Here is a 23,822-nt window from a genome sequence, read left to right on the forward strand (position 1 = left end):
TATACCCACTGAAAATAATAATGACAATAAAAGAAATTACGAGTTGACCATTGTTATGTAGCTAGTTATTGGTAGACTGAAGATAGACGTAGGTGAACTTCTCACTTACCTAATCCTTGTAAATAAGCTGTAAAAATATAATACTATGATTAAATGAATTCTGACACAGGAGTTTGGCTACTCAGAAATAAAATAAACTTGACCAATTTCTTCAGAATTAAAAGCATCTCATGAATTGTTTGCATTAAGCAGTCCTCCAGTTTCCATCATCTCTTCAAACTCCTTTTTCTTTAATCTTTCCCTATCATCTTCCTCAGTGCCCCTTTCATGTCTTTGTTACGTAATGTGTAGATGAAGGGATTTAGAGCTGGGGTGACAATTCCATAGAGCAAGGCCATGAACTTGTCCTGGTTCTGGAAGGTGGCTGCCGTGGGCTGCAGATAAGCGGCCATAGCAGTGCCATAGAAGAGAAACACCACCACCAGATGGGAGAAGCAAGTCCCTAGGGCCTTTTGGCGACCTTCATGGGACTTGATCTTCCACACAGCCTGACCAATGCAGCTGTAGGAAATAAGAATGAGAGTGAGAGGCACCAGGAGTAAAAGCGCACTGACCAGGAAGAGTTCCATCTGATTAAATGTGGTATCCACACAAGCCAGTTTGAGGAGAACTGGTACTTCACAGAAGACATGGTCTATGACATTCCTTCCACAAAGAGGAACCCGCGTGATGAGCACAGTCTGTACCAGTGAGCTAGCCAAGCCAGTCAGCCAGGTGGTGGCTGCCAGTTGCCAACAGATGTGTGGATGCATGAGAATGGCATAGTGCAAAGGCCGGCATACTGCCATATAGCGGTCCACAGCCATGACTGCAAGGAGAATGCATTCTGCGGAACCCATGGCCAAGGACACGTACAGCTGACCAACACAGCCACCATAGCTTATTATCTTTCCTGGGCCCTGCAGGTTGAACAGCAGCTGGGGGACTGTGCTGGTGGTGTAGCAGAGGTCCATTAAAGACAAGTGGGTGAGGAAAAAATACATTGGGGTGTGGAGCCGGGGATCCAGATGAGCCAATATAATGATGGCCATATTGCCAAGCAGAGTCAGCGAGTAGAAAACCACAGTGATACCAAAAAGGGTCATCTCTAACAGAGGCTGCTCAGAGAAGCCCAACAGGAAAAATCCACCAAAGGAGCTGGTATTAGGAATAACCATTACTTTTCATTGCATATATGAGACTGAATAGAAATCTGTCATCATCTTTCCTGGGTGCCAACCTAAAAGATGCAAAGAAAGCACATTCCTCTCTGAACCATAAATAATCACTTAAAATTTAAACCCTCACCCCTCTCTTATGCCTACATTAATATTTTCTCCCTGCCTTCCTTAGGATTTTTGTCATTTGCTTATTTTATACATTTACATTGTCTGGGACCTTGACTACTCCCATTTTCTTTTACCTCTGCCTTCAAATAAGCATATATATCCCATATTTTGAAAAATTGAGAACAGAAATTTTCATTCTGAATGTTGCTAAGGACTTCATATATGTTGCAGCATGCTCGGAGCTTTGTCGGAAGGTCCCATCTGCCAGATCCTTATTGCCAAAGAAATTCCTTAAACATGATCATAATATAGAATAGGCGGGGAAATGAAAGTACATTTGACCACTTTAAAATGGATTATGTTGGTGTACTCACAATGAACACCATCCATATTTTACTTTCCTAATATTTTTTAATTGGTTTATACTTTCTGAAAATTTAATTGAACTATAAATGTGTTGTGTGACACATTTTGCCTACATGATAACATTCATATATTGGAAAAGGACAAAATTATTTAAAATATTTACATGAAATCCAAATAATATTGTTTTCAAGTTAGCACACCCTCCATGACATAGAGTGAACAGATTGGTAGTTTTGGATCTATGTGCAAATAATTCATTCAATTAATTGACATAAGAGAAACATATATCTGGTAAAATACTGAAAAAAAATCGTATGAGCTTCCCTTATATCTAGTTAATAATATAAAACTTTATTCAATTATGTATTTATTACAAAAGAGCCATAAATAAGTGATTGCTTTATTTTCCATGAGCCTCTTGTCACGAGATCTATGGACACATACATATGAAGAGAAATAAGGGCATTGTCACTGACATTGTTTACCTGAAGTCGAAAAGCAGATGCCAGCAAAGAGAAAATGAGTCTACTCTTGGAATAGACTCTCCCTTGTCTCTAAAATGAGAATATAAGGAAGTAAGGAAGAGGGATATATAATATGTTTACTTGGCTGAGGTCACTGGGGCAAAGAACCCCAAGGAAGTAATTAAGACATGTGTTCACTAGTGTATAGTTCATCAAGAATCACTTAGGGAAAAGGATGTCTGTAGGATACAAATTTTTGTCAGTCTAATCTTACTACTTAGCAAGAGGTTATTTGAACTTTTCAGCATCCAAATAAGATGACCAACTTACTTCATTAAGTATTATAATTTCCAGAGCTACCCATGTTGTTGCAAATTACAAGATTTCGTTCTTTTTTTATGGATGAGTACTATTCTAACATTATATATATATATATGTATATATATATATATCACATCTTTATCCATTCACTTACTGATGGACACTAGGGCTGCTTACATAATTTGGCTTTTGTAAATAACATGTAATAAATATAGGGGTGGTGCAGATATCTTTTCAAGTTAGTGTTTTTGCATTCTTTGGGAAAATAACCAGTAGTGGAATTACTGGATCATATGGTATTCTATTTTTAATTATTTGAGGAAACTCTATACTGTTTTTCACACTAGCTGCACCAGTTTGCATTCCCACCAACAATACGTGAGCGTTCCTTTTTCTCCACATCCTCACCAACACTTGTTTCCTCTGTGTGTGTGTGTGTGTGTGTGTGTGTGTGTGTTAGCCATTCTGATAGATGTGAGATAATACCTCATTGTAGTTTTAATTCATATTTCCCTGATGATGAATGATATTGATCATCTTTTCATGTGTCTGTTGGCCATCTGTACTTCTTCTTTGGAGAAATGTTTGTTCATGTCTCTGCCAAACACCCTGTCTTTTGACTGGAGCATTTAGTTCACTTAGATTCAAAGTAATTATCAATAGGTATGTACTTATTGTAATTTTATTTCTGGTTTTATGGTTGTTTTTGTAATTCTTCTCTGTCCTTTATTTTTGCTTTCTTTAGTGATAAGCTTGGAATCCTTTAAATTTCTTATGTGTCTGTTATAGGTTTTTTATTTGTGTTTACCATTAGGTTCACATATAACATCTCATGAATATAGCAGTCTATATTATGTTGATGGTCACTTAAGTTTGAGCCCATTTTAAAAGCACTAAATTTTTACTCCCCTCCCCATGTTTTATGAATGTGATCTCATAGTTTACATTCTTTATTTTGTGTATTCTTTGACTGATTTTTGTATTTATAATTGATTTTACTGCCTTTGTGCTTTAACCACCATACTGATTTTATAATCATTAGTCTACTACTTTTTTTATATGTTTGCATTACCTTTTAAATGTTTTCGTTTTATAATATTCTTACTCTTGATTATGGTCTTTTCTTTCCACTCAAATAATCCACATTAATGTTTTTTGTAATGCTGGTTTAGTGGTGAAAAACCCCTTTAACTTTTGTTTGTCTGGGGAACTTTATATCCCCTTCTACTCTGAATAATGACCTTGCTGGGCATTCTTGGATGCAAGTTTTTCTTTTTTATTCTTTTTTTTTTCCTTTGAGGGCTTTAAACCTATCATGCCACTCTCTTGTTGCTGTAAAGTTTTTGTTAAAAGATCAGCTGATTGAATGGATAAAGAAGATGTGGTCCATATATACAATGGAATATTACTCAGCCATCAGAAAGGATGAATCCCCAACTTTTACATCAACATGGATGGGACTGGAGGAGATTATGCTAAGTGAAATAAGTCAAGCAGAAAAAGTCAATTATCATATAGTTTCACTTATTTGTGGAACATAAGGAATACTATGGATGACATTAAGAGAAGGAAGGGAAAAATGAGGGTGGGAAATCGGAGGGGGAGATGAACCATGAGAGACTATGGACTCTGGGAAACAAACTGAGGGTTTTAGAGGGGAGGGGGGTGGGGGGATGGGTTAGCCTGGTGATGGGTATTAAGGAGGGCACGTTCTGCATGGAGCACTGGGTGTTATACACAAACAATGACTCATGGAACACTACATCAAAAACTAATGATGTATTGTATGGTGACTAACATAACATAAAACAAAAAAGATCTGCTGATAACCTTATGGGCTTTCCCTTGTTTGTAACTTTTCTATGCTGCTTTAAAAGTTCTCTATCACTACTTTTTTTTTAAGATTTTATTTATTTATTTGTCAGAGACAGAGCGAGTGCACAAGCAGGAGGAGGGGCAGGCAGAGGGAGAAGCAGACTCCCCACTGGGCAGGGAGTCCTATGCAGGACTTGATCCCAGGACCCTGGGATCATGACCTGAGCTGAAAGCAGACACTTAACCAACTGAGCCACCCAGGCATCCCTCTATCATTACTCTTTACCATTTTAATTGTTATGTGTCTTGGTGTGGACCTCATTGGGTTGATTTTGTTGGGGGCTCTCTGTGCCTCCTGAATGTGGATATCTGTTTCCTTCTTGAGGTTAGGGAAAATTTCAGCTATTATTTATTCAAATAAATTTTTTGCCCCCATCTCTCTGTCTTCTCTTTCTGGGATCCTTATAATGCCAATGTTATTAGGTTTGATGATGCCACCTAGTTCCCTTAATGTATTTTTTATTTTTTTATTATTCTTTTTTTATTTGCTATTCAGCTTTATTACTTTCCATTACCCTGTTTTCCAGATCACTGATCTGCTCTTCTGCTTCCTCTAATGTTTTAGTGATTCACTTTAGTGTATTTATTTTGAAATTTCAGTTATCGTGTTCTTTATTTCTAGTTCATTTTTATATTTCCTATATCCTTGTTGAAGATCTCACTGATATTTTCCACTCTTTTCTCAAGTCCAGTGAGTACATTTATGACCACTACTTTGAATTCTTTGTCAGGTGTATCCTGTGTCATTTTGCTCTTTTGCAGGTTTTGCCCTGTTCTTTTATTTGAGACATATTCTTCCATTTCTTCATTTTGTCTGACTCTGTTTGTTTCTATGTATTTGGAAAGTCAGCTCTGTTCCAGATCTTGAAAATAGTGGCCTTATGAAGAAGAGATCCTATGGCGCCCTGTCATACAATATCCCCTACTCACCAGACGAAGCACCTGAGGTGTGTCTCCTGTGTATGTTGCAGGTGCCCAACTCTTGTGGCTGAACCATGTTTATTTTCAGTCCAGCTGGCTGCAATGTTCTGACACACTAGGAACCTGCGTTCCTGTGCCGTTATTGGGCCTGTCTGGGGCCACCATGGGCTTGTGGTTGGCATGTCAGCACTCAGAGCTGATGCCTGCCTCAGGCTATTTGCTGGGACCACAGTCACACTGAACTGCGGGGCCCTCTCACTATGCTTCCCTCTAAGAGGCTTTTGTTGCTGGGCTGATCTGGCCATCAGACCAGATGCCTACTCCCAGTCCATTTATTGGGACTGCAGTCATACCATCTTGCAGGGTGCTCTTCCCTATATTGTCCCACGAAAAGCTTTCATTTGTGGGTGGGACCAGACAGGCTAGATGCCTGCCCTGGTTTGCCCACCAGAGCTGCAGTTGCACTGATTAGCAGTGTGCTCTCTCTCTGCTGCCGGGTATAAGATTCAGCTGCTTGGACTGCTGGTGCACTGGTCTGATCATCTTCCCCCTCCCCAGGGCAGGAGTCACTTCTGAATGGTGCTGGTCCCTGTTGGGGTTGCTTCCAGGGTGTATTGGGCAGTAGTCACTTTGGAGGGAGGCCTACAGAATGCGGTGGGCTGATTGGGGTGGATCTGGAGGAGAATATGTGGGTGAGGTGCATGGTGTTAGCAAGGTAGGTGGAGGCCATTCTTGCCAATCCCCACAAATGTCTTGCTATCTAGAAAATGGTGTCTTTTTGTTCTTGGAGAAGTATTTATTTACTTGAGATTAGTAAATAAATCTCCTCTTGTGTATTCTAGGCACTTTTCAAACTGCTGATTCCATGGTTATTTTTTTATGCTATCTCTTTAAGGGTGGAGACTCAGTTTTCTACTGCCCTCCAGCTCTCCTGGAGCTAAGCCACTTATTTTTAAAGTACCTGGAGTTAAGGCCCAGTGGTTGTAGAAACTCACCAATTTAAGCCCCACTTGTTATCAAGGCCAAATATTAGGGGGACTCATTTTAGTGCAGGTTCTCCATATCTGGGGTGCCTGGTGTGGAAGTCTTATCTTCTTGTTTCACCGTGCTTATGGTGTCCCTTTTGTTTGTGGTTAGTCCTGCCAGGTACTTGCTTCCCAAAGTATCTGCCTTTCCTACCTTTTCTGATATGGCCTCTTCTCGATAATTAACTATGGAAAATCTGTTCTGCCAGTCTCCAGGTCCTTTTCAGAGTTAGTTGCACTAATGTGTCTATTATCTCAGTGTATTTGTGGAGTGAGGTGATCTCAGGATCTTCCCACTCTGCCACCTTCCCAGAACTCCCAATATGCCTGAATTTTAAGACCAAACACTCTTTACAATCCTTCAGCAGAGGTAACTAGTAATAGATTAAATTAACTAGTATGTTGTGAACAAAGCTATACGCACAAAGTTTACTTTTGGGTTTTTGTTTGTTTGTTTGTTTGTTTTTGTTTCTTACTGATCTTTGAACAGAGTCTTCTGATTTACCATTGGAGAAAAAGACAGTGCGTAACTAAACTTGATGTACTTTCTTCCTTTTTAATGACTTTCAGCTTCCCCTCTCAGAAAAGTCAATATCAAAATCTATTGATTCTTGGAACTCTTACCACAATTTACAAACAAGAATTTCTAATACATGAAAGAATAAAAATTTAAGTAAAAATCAGGTTAGCAAAGGGTCTGGTCACTGGTCTTATATTTTAAAACTTTATTGAGTAGATTACACCTCAAAAGTGAAATAGATAATTATGAGCAGAAATTTTTGGCATTTGAAATTTGGAGAGCAGTGTTGGAATTGGATATTAGGTCATATATCTATGGATGTCCATTGCCCTAGGAAGGTTCCATCATCTCCATGTCTTCAAACCTTACAAACAAAAAGATGTAGAATACTCTATACCTTTATATCAATTTATATGGCTTAACCCAAACCACAGAATCGTCATGTTCCAAAGATGTAGAAACACTTCCCTGGAGGTCACTATTCTGTATCATCTCTGTTAGTGTAAGATGATGAAGCATGAGATTTCTAGTGGGGAAGCACAAGTTCATAATCATGCTCAAGGGTACAGGAAGAAGGCCTAGTAACACAAGTCTTCTTGACAAGGGCATATTCTGTTTCTGACCCATTTCTAAATGGCCTCACTCTCTTTGTGGTAGAGTCGATATTCTCATAACCATCATCATTGGAGCTCAGGGAGGGCCTCCGATAAGGTCTGTGACTAATGATGGAGTAGCACAGTTCCTCAGAACCACTGCCATTCTCATTTTCCTGCCAAGCACAAAAACAATAATAACAATAAATAAAGGATCCAAGACCATCCATCAAATTTGAGCTTAGTGACTGCACTTCCTTTCTTCTTGTCTGACAGTGATCTTACACATCAGGTATCCAAAGCCCTTTCTCCAAATCCTGATATCTTACAGACTTCATTTTAGCAAATATGGACTGTGCTCTGAGCTACTATTCATTATGCTTTCATTTCACTTCAAATAACAAAAGAGAAAAGAAGTATATTATTATCCTTCTGAATATCTAAAAGAAAGTAGTTGTATACGTTAAGTCACACATATACAGACATTAAATATGCAATAATCATACCTCAAATGAGTAATTAATCAAACTACATAAAAAAACAAGTTTCATAAGACAAAGTAAAATTAAATTTCTGAGCTTAAATACATTCTCAGTTGCATAGACTATGAAAGAAAAATGAAAACATTAAGATACTATATTGTAATTAAATCAATAAAATGCTTGTGATGGAGTATTAAAAGGAATAAACATTTTTATGTCTATTAATTTCCACCATATTTGTAAATATAAATGTTAACTCCTGGGCTTAACTATTAGAACACAACATGGAAAACAAAAGAATTAATGTTTTATAGTAATCAAATTATAAGTGTAAATTTATTTCATCTTATTGTTGTTATGGTAGCTTTGAAAATTAAAATAATAAACTTCAGTAACAGTGGGTCAACAATTAGACATTGCCAGTCACTAAAATCAGTTAAAATAATGTTTTATTTTTTTTAATGTTCTCTATTTCAACATTAAAATGATAAATAAAAGTACTTAAAGCATAAGATACATTGATAAGCTCATTCAGAAATTACAAGACCTAGAGCTATCTTTAAATAAAGTAATCTGTATTTTGACCTTTATCACACAAAATATTTTTATTACCTGATTAGAAGTAGATGAAACTTCTTTACCTGAAGGATTAAAAAAAATAAGATTTTTTGAACATTCACAAGATGGGGAGAAAGGGGGAAAGGATAAAATACAGTGACAAAACTGCAAGGAAGTACACTATCTAAGTATGTGACATTATCTCATTTTATTATTGAGATTCTCAAGTTGAATGACAAGATCAGGAAAGAATAAATGTTAATATATGTGAATCAGTGTAAAAGAACATGTGTGAATATATGTTCAGGAAGCATTAATACTGTGTTTCTGTGTAATTTGCTAAAATAAATTTGCTAAATAAAGGTAGATTTTGGATTTGAGTAATAAAATTTTCTTCACAAACATGCTATGACAATAAACTATGGCAAGTTCAAAGAAAGAACAATTATATATGAAATTTACGAGATAAATTCTATAATATGACAGATAAATACTGAAGTAACAAAATCAACTATTTCAAATTAAATACAAATATTAAGATTCAGGTTAATTGCATCTATGAATGCTAAAGTAACTTATATTTTTGTTGTTAATCTGAGATCCACAACTGGTATTTTTTTTTTTAGAGAATTATTTCTTTATTTGCCCAAATCTGTTTTTTAAAGTTTATTTTTCTTTTTTATTTCTCTTGCTTCCAGAGACATATCTAGAAAGAAGTTCCTATGGACAGTGTCAAAGAGATTACAAAACTAAAAGGCACATATGGAATGGTAGAGGATATTTGCAAAAGTCATATTTGATAAAGGGTTAGTATATAAAATATATAAAGAACTTATAAGACTCAAAAACAAAAATAAACAATCCATTACAGGGGGGTGGAGCAAGATGGCAGAGGAGTAGGAGACCTGGATTTTGTCTACTCCCAGGAATTCAGCTGGCTAGGGATCAAACCATTGTCAACACCTACGAACTCAACAGGAGATCGAAGAAAAGAATAGCAACAACTCTCTCAACAGAAAAGCGACCACTTACTGGAAGGTAGGACATGTGGAGAAGTGAATCCGAGGCGATATTTGGGAGGATAGACGGCAGGGGAGGGGGCCTCCATCCACCACTTTTGGCAAGTGATAGAGCAGCAGAGCACAAAATTGGAACTTTTAGAAGTCGGCTCCGCTGAGGGACGTCGCTCCAGTGGCTAAGCGGGGGTGGAACACTCGTGGGACAGTGTGGTCTCAGGACCCTCGGGGTCACAGAAAGACCGGGGGTGCCTGAGTGCGGCAGAGCTCCCAGGTATCGGAGCGGGGAAGCCGGCTGCAGAGACGGAGCCAAGGAGCAAGCTCTCAGCTCGGGGTGGCCATAAACTGTGATTGGTGAGTGTCAGGCCACTGCTCCTCCAGCAGGGACCCAACAAGCGGCAGATCCGGGGAGACTCCCCTTCCTCCCCCGGGAGGAGCGGTGAGGGAGCACACCGCAGGAATCTGCTGGGTGGAGACTCCACACTGAGTCAGGTGCCAGAGATAGAAACGCTCGGTCACAGGCCGGGTGAGCACAGAGTGCGGCCGGAGACCGGGGACACGGGAGTGACTGACTGCTTTTCTCTGGGGGCGCACTGAGGAGCGGGGTCCTGAGCTCCTGGCTCCTCCAGGCAGAGATTGGGAGCCCGCCATTTCCCCTCTCATCCTCCACAGGTGTACGGAAAGCTTGCAGGGAACAAAAGCTCCCGAGAGCAAACCTGAGCAGATTACTTAGCCAGGACCGACAAGGGTGGGGCAATTCCGCCTCTGGCAAAGACATTTGGGAACCATGGCAACAGGCCCCTCCCCAAGAAGATCAGCACGAACAGTCAGCAAGCCAAGATCAAGTTTACCGATCAATGAGAACAGCAGAACTCCAGCGCTAGGGGAATACTGCACATAGAATTCATGGCTTTTTTACCATGATTATTTGGTCTTTCAAAGTTAATTTTTTTAACTTTTTTTTAAATTTTTCTTTTTCCCTTTTTCAACCAACATCTTGTCAATCTCTTTTTTAAAAAAACATTTTTATTTTTCATTTTTAGAGTCATAGTCTATCCCTTCATAGTAGTTACCCTTATTTTTGGCATATATATAAAAGTTGTTCTCTCTTTAAAATTTTGAGATACAGTTTCTTCTAACAGATAAAAATATACCCTAAATCTCTAGCATATGGCTTTGTTCTAATCTCCTGCCTGATCACATTCTCTCCCTTTTTTTTTCTTTCTTTCTTTTTAAATCCTCTTCTTTCTTTTTTCAACCAACTTCTTATCAATTCCTTTTATAATACTTTTTATAATTTTCATCTTTACAGTCATATTCCATCCCTTCATTGTATCAACCCTTATTTTGTACATATATAACTTTCTTTCATTAAAATTTTGGGAGGCACTTTATTCTAACAGACCAAAATACACCGAAAATCTAGTGTGTGGCACTGATCGATGCACCAGCCTGATCATATTTGATCATATTCTGTTTTTTTGTTTTGTTCTGTTTTTCCTTGTTTTTATCCTTTTCTTTTTCTTTTTTTTTTTTTCTCTTTCTTTTTTCTGTCTTTCCCTTTCTTTTCCCCTGGTTTCAGGTCTTTTCTGATTTGTTTAGAGTATATTTTCTGGAGACGTTCTTACCCTGTTAGCATTTTGTTCTCTCATTTATCTATTCTCCTCTGGACAAAATGACAAGATGGGAAAAATCACCTCAGCAAAAAGAACAAGACGTAGTACCAACTGCCAGGGACCTACTCAATACGGACATTAGTACGATGTTGGACCTAGACTTCAAAATCATGATTTTAAAGATACTAGCTGGGCTTGAAGAAAGCATGGAAGTTATTAGAGAAACCCTTTCTGGAGAAATAAAAGAACTAAAATCTAACCAAGTCAAAATAAAAAAGGCTATTAATGAGGTGCAATAAAAAATGGGGGCTCTAACTGCTAGGATAAATGAGGCAAAAGAGGGAATCAGCAATATAGAATCCCAAATGATGGAAAAGAAAGAAGTTGAGAAAGAGAGATAAACAACTACTGGATCACAAGGGCAGAATTTGAGAGATAAGCAATACGATAAGATGAAACAACATTAGAATAATTGAGATCCCAGAAGAAGAAGAAAGAGAGAGGGGCAGAAGGTATATTGGAGCAAATTATAGCAGAGAACTTCCCTAATGTGGGGAAGGAAACAGGCATCACAATCCAGGAGGCACAGAGAACCCCTCTCAAAATCAATAAAAATAGGTGAACACCCTGACATCTACTAGTAAAACTTACGAGTCTCAGAGACAAAGAGAAAATCCTGAAAGCAGCTCGGGAGAAGAGATCTTTAACCTACAATGGTAGAAATATTAGATTGGCAACAGACCATTCCACAGAGACCTGGCAGGCCAGAAAGGACTGGCATGATATCTTCAGAGCACTAAACGAGAAGAATATGCAGCCAAGAATACTATATCCAGCTAGGCTGTCATTGAAAATAGAAGGAGAGATAAAAAGCTTCCAGGACAAACAAAAACTAAAGGAATTTGCAAACACGAAACCAGCCCTCCAAGAAATATTGAACGGGGTCCTCTAAGCAAAGAGAGAGCCTAAAAGCAACATAGACAAGAAAGGAACACAGACAATATACAGTAACAGTCACGTTACAGGCAATACAGTGGCACTAAATTCATATCTTTCAATAGTTACCCTGAATGTAAATGGACTAAATGCCCCAATCAAAAGACACAGGCTATCAGATTGGATAAAAAAAAACAAGACCCATCGATATGCTGTCTGCAAGAGACTCATTTTAGACCCAAAGACACCCCCAGATTGAAAGTGAGGGGGTGGAAAACCATTTACCATGCTAATGGACACCAAAAGAAAGCTGGGGTGGTAATCCTTACATCAGACAAATTAGATTTTAAACCAAAGATTCTAATAAGGGATGAGGAAGGACACTATATCCTACTTAAAGGGTCTATCCAACAAGAAGATTTAACAATTGTAAATATCTATGCCCCTAACATGGGAGCAGCCAATTATATAAGGCAATTAATAACAAAAGCAAAGAAACACATTGACAACAATACAATAATAGTGGGGGACTTTAACACCCCCCTGACTGAAATGGACAGATCATCTAAGAAAAGATCAACAAGGAAATAAAGACTTTAAATGACACACTGGACCAAATGGACTTCACAGACATATTCAGAACATTCCATCCCAAAGCAACGGAATACACATTCTTCTCTACTGCCCATGGAACATTCTCCAGAATTGATCACATCCTAGGTCACAAATCAGGTCTCAACCGGTACCAAAGGATTGGGATCATTCCCTGCATATTTTCAGACCACAATGCTTTGAAACTAGAACTCAATCACAAGAGGAAAGTCAGAAAGAACTCAAATACATGGAGGCTAACGAACATCCTACTAAAGAATGAATGGGTCAACCAGGAAATTAAAGAAGAATTAAAAAAATTCATGGAAACCAATGAAAATGAAAACACAATTGTTCAAAATCTTTGGGATACAGCAAAGGCAGTCCTGAGAGGAAAGTATATAGCAATACAAGACTTTCTCAAGAAACAAGAAAGGTCTCAAATACACAACCTAACCTTACACCTAAAGGAGCTGGAGAAAGAACAGCAAATAAAGCCTAAACCCAGGAGGAGAAGAGAAATAATAAAGATCAGAGCAGAAATCAATGAAATAGAAACCAAAAGAACAGTAGAACAGAACAACAAAACTAGGAGCTGGTTCTTTGAGGGAAAAATCTTTGTTTTTTAAAGATTTTATTTATTTGACAGAGACACAGTGAGAGAGGGAACACAAGCAGGGGGAGTGGGAGAGGGAGAAGCAGGCTCCCGCCGAGCAGGGAGCCCGATGTGGGGCTCAATCCCAGGATCCTGGGATCATGACCTGAGCCGAAGGCAGTCGCGCAACCAACTGAGCCACCCAGGCGCCCAGGAAACAGACTTTTAACTATTAGAGCACAAACTGATGATTATGGGAGGGGAAGTGAGTGGGGGTATCATTGAATAGGTGATGGGGATTATGGAAGGCACTTGTTGTAATGAGCACTGGGTGTTCTGTTTAAGTGATGAATCACTACATTCTACATCTGAAACTAATATCACACTGCACGTTAACTAACCAGAATTTAAATAAACACTTGAGGGAAAAAAAATAAATGTCAGGTGTTACCTCCCTCCCCACCACCACCAAAAAGAGAAGATGTGGTATATAGGTGACGTATGGAATTGCTGAATCACTGTATTGTACACCCAAAGCTAATATTACGCTGTATGTTAACTAACTTGAATTAAAATAAAAACTTTTTTAAAAATCCAAGATACTCTCCCCACCTTAAGATTTTTAATTACATCCTCAAAATCCCTTTTTGTCATATTAAAGAAAAAATAATTCAGATTTCAACTGGATGTCTTTATCCTGCCTACCACATATGTATCCCTTATTATTGAAGAAAACAGGAAAATACAAATTTGGGAGTATATGAATATTAAAGTGAATACATTAATGTAAACTGCTCATCCATCCCCCAACATTTCATATAATACCAAAGAAAATCCTCCTTTCCCTAAGTGCATGACATAATACACTGAAGAGCATCACGATGTTTTTTGTTTTTTGTTTTTTTCTGAAATACAAAATTAACCTTCTGTTTGTTTCTTTTTTAGTAAATCTGGTAACCCTATTATGGCTCATAAGACTTCAATGGACTGTAATGTCTTTTCTGCAATTGAAACCAGTAATTATGACTGAACTGCAACAATTGGTACCATGAATGATTGAAAGCAACAAAGTCCCCAAAGTATGAGAACCTGATTTTCGTTATATCATCAGGTTTGGTTCAGAGGCAGAGAGGATCCCAACAGTATTGAAATATGGGAAACAAGTGGTCCACGGCACACACAGCTGAGAGTTTGCTAAAGCTAACCTGCAGCCTCCTGAATGGAAGAGGCCAGCCTAAATGGCTGTTCAATAGACCATTATGGAACGAATGAAGAGTACAAAGACTGAGCTATCAGATCATTCTGATTGCTTCTGAAGCACATAAACAGAAATCAAGATACCATCATGACTTTAAATTTGCAATTCAAGAATCAAAAGACCAAGTAAATTGCTCTGAAAGAATATCCTTTGTACTTGAGCCCACTAATCAGAGTAAAGGGTAAAATATTTTTCTCCTATATCTCTTTCACAGTGAGTGGAGAAGATCCATAAGCACATCCTGCGAAGATCACCACATGATATTTTGACCAATGGGCAACATGATCACATCGATTTTCCTATTCTGCTCTGGTGACCTGGTCCAAATGAATGTAAACAAACGAACCAATGGCAATGTGTCTTCCCTAAGGAAATCAGGAAATTAATAATTTGAATATTGAAAAGCTGCAAAGGTGGTGATTATTAAAAGTCTTTATTTAAATTGCACCTAGTTGGGGGAGGAGCTAAGATGGCAGAGTAGTAGGGGCCCCTGAGTTTGCCTTGTCCCTTGAACACAGCTAGATCAACATCAAACTATTTTTTTTAAAGATTTTATTTATTTATTTGACACAGAGAGGGAACACAGCAGGGGGAGCAGCCGAGGGAGAAGCAGGGTCCCCGCTGAGCAGGGAGCCCGATGTGGGGCTCGATCCCAGGACCCTGAGATCATGACCTGAGCTGAAGGCAGACACTTACCAAACTAAGCCACCCAGGCACCCCAACATCAAACTATTTTGAATAACTGGGGGTATAATCTGAGAATTAAGAAAACAATCTGCACAACTGGAGGGAGAGAATGTGGAAGATGTGAGCCTCAGAGCTGTGAATTGGGGGAGAGGAAAGCCACAGGGCCGTGAAAGGGAGGGAACCCTTTTTGTTAAGCAAAGTCAAGGAGAGGGAGAGAGCAGGAGAGAGTGCAGCAGGTAGGGATTGTTCCATAAGATTCAGCGAGAAGGTCCCCTGGGTAGCATGGGAGAGATCACACCCCTTCCTGGAGTACATTTGCAGGAGTGTATTTTACCTCTCCAAGGACAAAAGGCCAAGTGGGAGCTGGGACATAGGTGTGCACAGAGGTCAGATACCCTGGTAGCAGCTTTTCTCTGTGATCCACAATAGACTCAAGCCACTGTGCACACACGGAGCAGCTGCTTTTCTGGACAGAACTGACCAGAGACACCCGCAGACTGCAGATAACCTGGTGCCTACCTTTTTTTTTTTTTTAAGATTTTATTTATTTATTTGACAGAGAGAGACACAGCGAGAGAGGGAACACAAGCAGGGGGAGTAGGAGAGGGAGAAGCAGGCTTCCCACTGAGCAGGGAGCCTGACGCGGGGCTTGATCCAAGGACCCTGGGATCATGACCTGAGCCAAAGGCAGAAGCTTAACGACTGAGCCACCGAGGCGCCCCATGGTGGCTGCTTTTATTTCTCTGTCACAAGAGAATCAATAGACACAATACTGTGCTTTTCTGGGACACGATGGTGCTGGGCACCATCTGCTCTGGGGGAGAAGAGTGGAGCTGCACCGTGCCAGGCCCTTTACCATGGGGAGGTTGGAATCCCAGGCGCTCAACGGCCTGGGCACAGATAGGTTAAGGCCAGGGATCTGAGGAAAGCCCAAAGCATAGGGGACCATTTGCTTTTCTGTGAGGACCACCAGCAGCAGCAACCATGAGTTCCCTTCCCCGGAGATGAGAGGATGGGGTGATGCCATCTTCTTCCTTCACCACCACTCCCTTCCCCCCCACAGCCCACCAGCACAGGTGGACTAAAGAGAGAAACACAGCATCTCCAGTGGAGGCTGGAATCCCCTACCCTGAACCCTGCACCCCCAGCTCCTGGCAGAAACATTTTTACAAGGGCAAGTCAGCTTGTGAGCCAGCCCACTGGGCCTCTCCCTCAGAAGAGCAACACAAACCCCCATGCATATAACAAGTCTACTGACAAAAGAGTGCTCTAAAGCGTCAGCTTCACTTCTGGTGAAAATAGGATGAGGCTTTCTTTTTTGTTTTCTTATAATTTTTTATTTCATTTTTTATTTTATTATGTTATGTTAATCACCATACATTACATCATTAGTTTTTGATGTAGTGTTCCATGATTCATTGTTTGCATATAACACCCAGTGATCCATTCACTGCATGCCCTCTTTAATACCCATCACCAGGCTAACCCATTCCCCCACCCCCCTCCCCTCTAGAACCCTCAGTTTGTTTCTCAGAGTCCATAGTATCTCATGGTTTGTCTCTCCCTCTGATTACCCCCCTTCATTTTTCCCTTCCTACTATCTTTTTTTTTAACATATAATGTATTATTTGATTCAGGGGTACAGGTCTGTGATTCAACAGTCTTACACAATTCAGAGCGCTCACCATAGAACGTACCCTCCCCAATGCCTATCACCCAGCCACCCCATCCCTCCCACCCCCCACCACTCCAGCAACCCTCAGTTTGTTTCCTGAGATGAAGAATTCCTCATATCAGTGAGATCATATGATACATGTCTTTCTCTGATTGACTTATTTTACTCAGCATAATACCCTCCTGTTCCATCCACGTGGTTGCAAACAGATGAATGGATAAAGAAGATGTGATATATGGGGGCAGAGCAAGATGGCAGAGGAGTAGGAGACCTAAATTTCGTCTGGTCCCAGGAATTCAGCTGAATAGGGATCAAACCATTCTGAACACCTACGAACTCAACAGGAGATCAAACAAAAGAATAGCAACAACTCTCTGAACAGAAAAGCGACCACTTTCTGGAAGTTAGGACGTGTGAAGTGAATCCAAGGCGATATTTGGGAGGATAGACAGCGGGGGAGGGGGCCTCCATCAGCTGCTACTGGCAAGTAATAGAGCAGCGGAGCACAAAATCGGAACTTTTAGAAGTCGGCTCAGCTAAGAGACGTCACTCCAGTGGCTAAGCGGGGGTGGGGGGGGGGGGGGTTGGAACCGTCGCCAGACAGTGTGGTCTCAGGACCCTTGGGATCACAGAAAGACCGGGGGTGGCTGAGTGTGGCAGAGCTCCCAGGTATCGGAGCGGGGAAGCCGGCTGCAGAGACGGAGCCGAGGCATGGGCTCTCAGCTCAGGGTTGCCATAAACCGTGATCCACGGCACAGTTGGGCCACTGTTCTTCCAGCAGGGACCCAACAAGAGGCAGATCCAGGGAAACTACCCTTCCTCCACCGGAGCACACCGCAGGATCTGCTGGGTTTGGAGACTCTACACAGGGTCAGGTGCCAGACATAGAAACACTCAGTCACAGGCCAGGTGAGCACGGAGTGCAGCCAGAGACCAGGGAGATGGGACTGATTACTTTTCACTGGGGGCTCACTGAGGAAAGGGGCCCCGAGTTCTCAGCTCCTCTGGGACGGAGATTTGGAGGCTGCCATTTTCACTGTCATCCTCTAAAACTGTATGAAAAGCTTGCAGGGAACAAAAGCTCCCGAGAGCAAACCCGAGCAGATTACTTGGCCCGGACTGACAAGGGCAGGGCAATTCCGCCTCCGGCAAAGACATTTGGGAACCACGGCAACAGGACCCTCCCCCAGAAGATCAGGAAGAACAGCCAGCCAAGACCAAGTTTGCCGATCAATGAGAATGGCAGAACTCCAGCACTAGGGGAATACTGCACATAATATTCATGGCTTTTTCCTATGATTCTATAGTCTTTCAAAGTTAATTTTTTTAACTGCCTTTTTTTTAAATTTTTCTTTTTCCCTTTTCAACCATCTTATAAATCCCTTTTTTAAAAAACATTTTTCATTTTTAGAGTCATATTCTAACCCTTCACAGTAGTTACCCTTATTTTTCATATATATATATATATATATATAAGTTGTTCTCTCTTTAAAATTTTGAGATACAGTTTCTTCTAAAAGATCAAAATATACCCTAAATCTCTAGTGTATGGCTTTGTTCTGTTCTAGTCCCCTGCCTGATCACATTCTCTCCCTTTTTTTTTTTAAGGGCTCTTCTTTTTGCAACCAACTTCTTATGTTATCAATTCCTTTTATAAAATCTTTCATAATTTTCATCCTTACACTCATATTCCATCCCTTCATCATATTAACCCTTATTTTTGTACATGTATAAGTTTTTCTTTCTTTAAAATTTTGGGAGACACTTTCCTCTAACAGACCAAAATACACCCAAAATCTAATGTGTGCCACTGATCTATACACCAGCCTGATCATATGTATTCATGTTCGGTTTTTTTTGTTTCTTTTGTTTGTATCTTTTTCTTTTTCTTTTTTCTTTCTGTCCCTTTCTTTTCCCCTGGTCTCAGGTCCTTTCTGATTTCTTTAGTGTATATTTTCTGGGGACTTTGTTACCCTGTTAGCATTTTGTTCTCTCATTCATCTAATCTCCTCTGGACAAAATGACAAGATGGAAAAAAATCACATCAACAAAAAGAACAACAGGCAGGATCATCTGCCAGGGACTTAATCAATACTGACATTTGTAAGATGTCAGAACTAGAGTTAAGAATGCTGACTTTAAAGATACTAGCTGGGCTTGAAAAAAGCATGGAAGTTATTAGAGAAACCCTTTCTGGAGAAATAAAAGATCTAAAATCTAACCAAGTCGAAATCAAAAAGGCTATTAAAAAGGTGCAAGAAAAAAATGGGGGATCTAACTGCTAGGATAAATGAGGCAGAAGAGAAAATTAGCAATATAGAACACCAAATGATGGAAAACAAAGAAATTGAGAAAAAGAGAGATAAACAACTACTGGATTACGAGGGCAGAATTTGAGAAATAACTGATACCATAAGGTGAAACAACATTAGAATAATTGAGATCCCAGAAGAAAAAGAAAGAGAGAGGAGGCCAGAAGGTATATTGGAGCAAATTATACCAGAGAACTTCCCTAATTTGGGGAAGGAAACAGGCATCACAATCCAGGAGGCACAGAGAACCCCTCTCAAAATCAATAAAAATAGGTGAACACCCTGACATCTAACAGTAAAACTAACCAGTCTCAGAGACAAAAAGAAAATCCTGAAAGCAGCTCAGGAGAAGAGATCTGTAACCTATAATGATAGAAACATTAGATTGGCAAAAGACCTATCCACAGACACCTGGCAGGCCAGAAAGGACTGGCATGATATATTCAGGGCACTAAATGAGAAAAAAAATGCAGCCAAGAATACTATATCAAGCTAGCTGTCATTGAAAATAGAAGGAGAGATAAAAAGCTTCCAGGACAAACAAAAACTAAAGGAATATGCAAATACGAAACCAACCCTACAAGAAATCTTGAAAGGGGTCCTCTAACAAAGAGAGAGCCTAAAAGCAACATAGACCAGAAAGGAACACAGACAATATACGGTAACAGTCACCTTACAGGCAATACAATGGCACTAAATTCATATCTTTTAATAGTTACCCTGAATGTAAATGGGCTAAATGCCCCAATCAAAAGACACAGGCTATCAGATTGGATAAAAAAAAAACAAGACCCATCGATATGCTGTCTGCAAGAGACTCATTTTAGACCCAAAGACACCCCCAGAATGAAAGTGAGGAGGTGGAAGACTATGTACCATGCTAATGGACACCAAAAGAAAGCTGGGGTGGCAATCTTTATATCAGACAAATTAGATTTCAAAACAAAGACTGTAATAAGAGAGGAAGAAAGACACTATATCTTACCTAAAGGGTCTATCCAACAAGAAGATCTAACAATTGTAAATATCTATGCCTCTAACATGCGAACAGCCAATTATATAAGGCAATTAATAACAAAAGCAAAGAAACACATTGACAACAATACAATAATAGTGGGGGACTTTAACACCCCCTGACTGAAATGGACAGATCATCTAAGCAAAAGATCAACAAGGAAATAAAGACTTTAAATGACACACTGGACCAAATGGACTTCACAGACATATTCAGAACATTCCATCCCTAACAACGGAATACACATTCTTCTCTAGTGCCCATGGAACATTCTCCAGAATTGATCACATCCTAGGTCACAAATCAGGTCTCAACTGGTACCAAAACATTGCGATCATTCCCTGCATATTTTCAGACCACAATGCTTTGAAACTAGAACTCAATCACAAGAGGAAAGTCAGAAAGAACTCAAATACACGGAGGCTAAAGAGCATCCTACTAAAGAATGAATGGGTCAACCAGGAAATTAAAGAAGAATTAAAAAATTCATGGAAACCAGTGAAAATGAAAACACAACTGTTCAAAATCTTTGGGATACAGCAAAGGCAGACCTGAGAGGAAAGTATATAGCAATACAAGACTTTCTCAAGAAACAAGAAAGTTCTCAATTACACAACCTAACCCTACACCTAAAGGAGCTGGAGAAAGAGCAGCAAATAAAGCCTAAACCCAGCAAGAGAAGAGGAATAATAAAGATCAGAGCAGAAATCAATGAAATAGAAACCAAAAGAACAGTAGAACAGATCAACGAAACTAAGAGTTGGTTCTTTGAAAGAATTAACAAGATTGATAAACCCCTGGCCAGACTGATCAAAAAGAAAAGAGAAATGACCCAAATCAACAAAATCATGAATGAAAGAGGAGAGATCACAACCAACACCAAAGAAATACAAACAATTATAAGGACATATTATGAGCAACTCTATGCCAGCAAATTAGATAACCTGGAAGAAATGGGTGCATTCCTAGAGATGTATCAACTACCAAAACTGAACCAGGAAGAAATAGAAAACCTGACAGATCTAAAACCACTAAGGAAATTGAAGCAGTGATCAAAAATCTCCCAAGAAACAAAAGCCCAGGGCCAGATGGCTTCCCAGGGGAATTCTATCAGACATTTAAAGAAGAATTAGTACCTATTCTCCTGAAACCGTTCCAAAAAATAGAAATGAAAGGAAAACTTCCAAATTCATTTTATGAGGCCACCATTACCTTCATCCTAAAACCAGACAAAGACCCCATCAAAAAGGAGAATTACAGACCAATATCCTTGATGAACATGGATGCAAAAATTCTCACCAAAATACTAGCCAATAGGATCCAACAGTACATTAAAAGGATTATTCACCACAACCAAGTGGAATTTGTCCCTGGGCTGCAAGGTTGGTTCAACATCCACAAATCAATCAACGTGATATAATACATTAACAAAAGAAAGAACAAGAATCATATGATCCTCTCAATAGATGCAGAAAAAGCATTTGACAAAGTACAGCATCCTTTCTTGATCAAAACTCTTCAGAGTATAGGGATAGAGGGCACATACCTCAATATCATAAATGCCATCTATGAAAAATACACAGCGAATATCATTCTCAATGGGGAAAGGCTGAGAGCCTTTCCCCTAAGGTCAGGAACGCAGCAGGGATGTCCACTCTCACCACTGCTATTCAACATAATATCAGAAGTCCTAGCCACAACAATCAGACAACAAAAAGAAATCAAAGGCATCCAAATCGGCAAAGAAGAAGTCAAAATCTCACTCTTTGCAGATGATATGATACTGTATGTGGAAAACCCAAAAGACTCCACCCCAAAACTGTTAGAACTCATACAGGAATTCAGTCAAGTAGCAGGCTATAAAATCAATGCACAAAAATCAGTGGCATTCCTATACACCAACAACAAGAAAGAAGAGAGACAAATCAAGGAGTCTATCCCATTTACAACTGCACCCAAAACCCTAAGATACCTAGGAATAAATTTAACCAAAGAGGCAAAGGATGTGTACTCAGAAAACTATAAAATACTCAGGAAAGAAATTGAAGAAGACACAAAGAAATGGAAAAACGTTCCATGCTCATGGATTGGGAGAACCAACAATGTGAAGATGTCAATGCTACCTAGAGCAATCTACACATTCAATGCAATCCCCATCAAAATTCCATCCACTTTTTTCAAAGAAATGGAACAAATAATCCTCAAATTTGTATGGAACCAGAAGAGACCCCGAAGAGCCAGAGGAATATTGAAAAAGAAAAGGAAAGCTGGCGGCATCACAATTCCGGACTTCCAGCTCTATTACAAAGCTGTCATCATCAAGACAGTATGGTACTGGCACAAAAACAGACACATAGATCAATGGAACAGAATCGAGAGCCCAGAAATGGACCCTCAACTCTATGGTCAACTCATCTTTGACAAAGCAGGAAAGACTGTCCAATGGAGAAAAGACAGTCTCTTCAACAAATGGTGTTGGGAAAATTGGACAGCCACATGCAGAAGAATGAAACTGGACCATTTCCTTACACCACACACAAAAATAGACTCCAAATGGTTGAAAGACCTAAACGTGAGACAGGAGTCCATCAAAATCCTAACGGAGAACACAGGTAGCAACCTCTTCGACCTCAGCCGCAGCAACTTCTTCCTAGAAATATCGCCAAAGGCAAGGGAAGCAAGGGCAAAAATGAACTATTGGGATTTCATCAAGATAAAAAGCTTTTGCACAGCAAAAGAAACAGTCCACAAAACCAAAAGACAACCGACAGAATGGGAGAAGATATTTGCAAATGACATATCAGATAAAGGGCTAGTATCCAAAATCTATAGAGAACTTATTACACTGAACCCCCAAAGAACAAATGATCCAATTCAAGAAATGGGCTGAAGACAAAACAGACATTTTTCCAAAGAAGACATCCAAATGGCCAACAGACACATGAAGAAGTGCTCAACATCGCTCGGCATCAGGGAAATCCAAATCAAAACCTCAATGAGATACCACCTCACACCCGTCAGAATGGCTAAAATTAACAAGTCAGGAAACGACAGATGTTGGTGGGGATGCAGAGAAAGGGGAACCCTCCTACACTGCTGGTGGGAATGCAAGCTGGTGCAACCACTCTGGAAAACAGTATGGAAGTTCCTCAAACAGTTGAAAATAGAGCTACCATATGATCCAGCGATTGCACTACTGGGTATTTACCACAAAGATACAAATGTAGGGATCCGAACGGGTACGTGCACCCCAATGTTTATAGCAGCAATGTCCACAATAGCCAAACTATGGAAAGAGCCAAGATGTGCATCGACAGATGAATGGATAAAGAAGAGGTGGTATATATACACAATGGAATATTATGCAGCCATCAAAAGGAATGAAATCTTGCCATTTGCATTGACGTGGTTGGAACTGGAGGGTGTTATTTTGAGCAAAATACATCAATCAGAGAAAGACATGTATCATATGACCTCACTGATATGAGGAATTCTTAATCTCAGGAAAGAAACTGAGGGTTGCTGGAGGGGTGGGGGGTGGGAGGGATGGGGTGGCTGGGTGATAGACATTGGGGAGGGTATGTGCTACGGTGAGCGCTGTGAATTGTGCGAGACTCTTGATAACATATAACATTATATGTTCCAAAAAAGAAGATAGCAAGAAGGCA

At 39.8% G+C, this 23,822-nt stretch overlaps 2 protein-coding genes across 3 annotated transcripts in view; both read right to left on the bottom strand.

Moving 5' to 3' along the window:
- Positions 1-290: 290 nt before the first annotated feature.
- Positions 291-1,217, bottom strand: LOC112814529 (olfactory receptor 2B8-like). Its single transcript, XM_025860081.1, has one exon. The coding sequence runs from the start codon at positions 1,215-1,217 to the stop codon at positions 291-293; it is 927 nt and encodes a 308-aa protein (XP_025715866.1).
- Positions 1,218-7,010: 5,793 nt separating this feature from the next.
- The window catches only part of GCSAML (germinal center associated signaling and motility like), a 50,781-nt gene continuing 33,969 nt past the window's right edge, over positions 7,011-23,822 (bottom strand). For both annotated transcript variants that reach the window (XM_025860105.2, XM_025860104.2), the window contains 2 exons: positions 8,508-8,536; positions 7,011-7,589 (listed from right to left, as the gene is read on the bottom strand). In XM_025860105.2, coding sequence (XP_025715890.1) covers positions 7,347-7,589; positions 8,508-8,536 — 272 coding nt within the window. In that variant the 3' untranslated portion in view covers positions 7,011-7,346. The remainder of the gene's footprint in view (positions 7,590-8,507; positions 8,537-23,822) is intronic.

Source organism: Callorhinus ursinus, unplaced genomic scaffold (assembly GCF_003265705.2).
Source record: "Callorhinus ursinus isolate GAN/ISIS: 27379988/994484 unplaced genomic scaffold, GSC_fseal_2.0 scaffold123, whole genome shotgun sequence".
Classification (NCBI taxonomy): domain Eukaryota; kingdom Metazoa; phylum Chordata; class Mammalia; order Carnivora; family Otariidae; genus Callorhinus; species Callorhinus ursinus.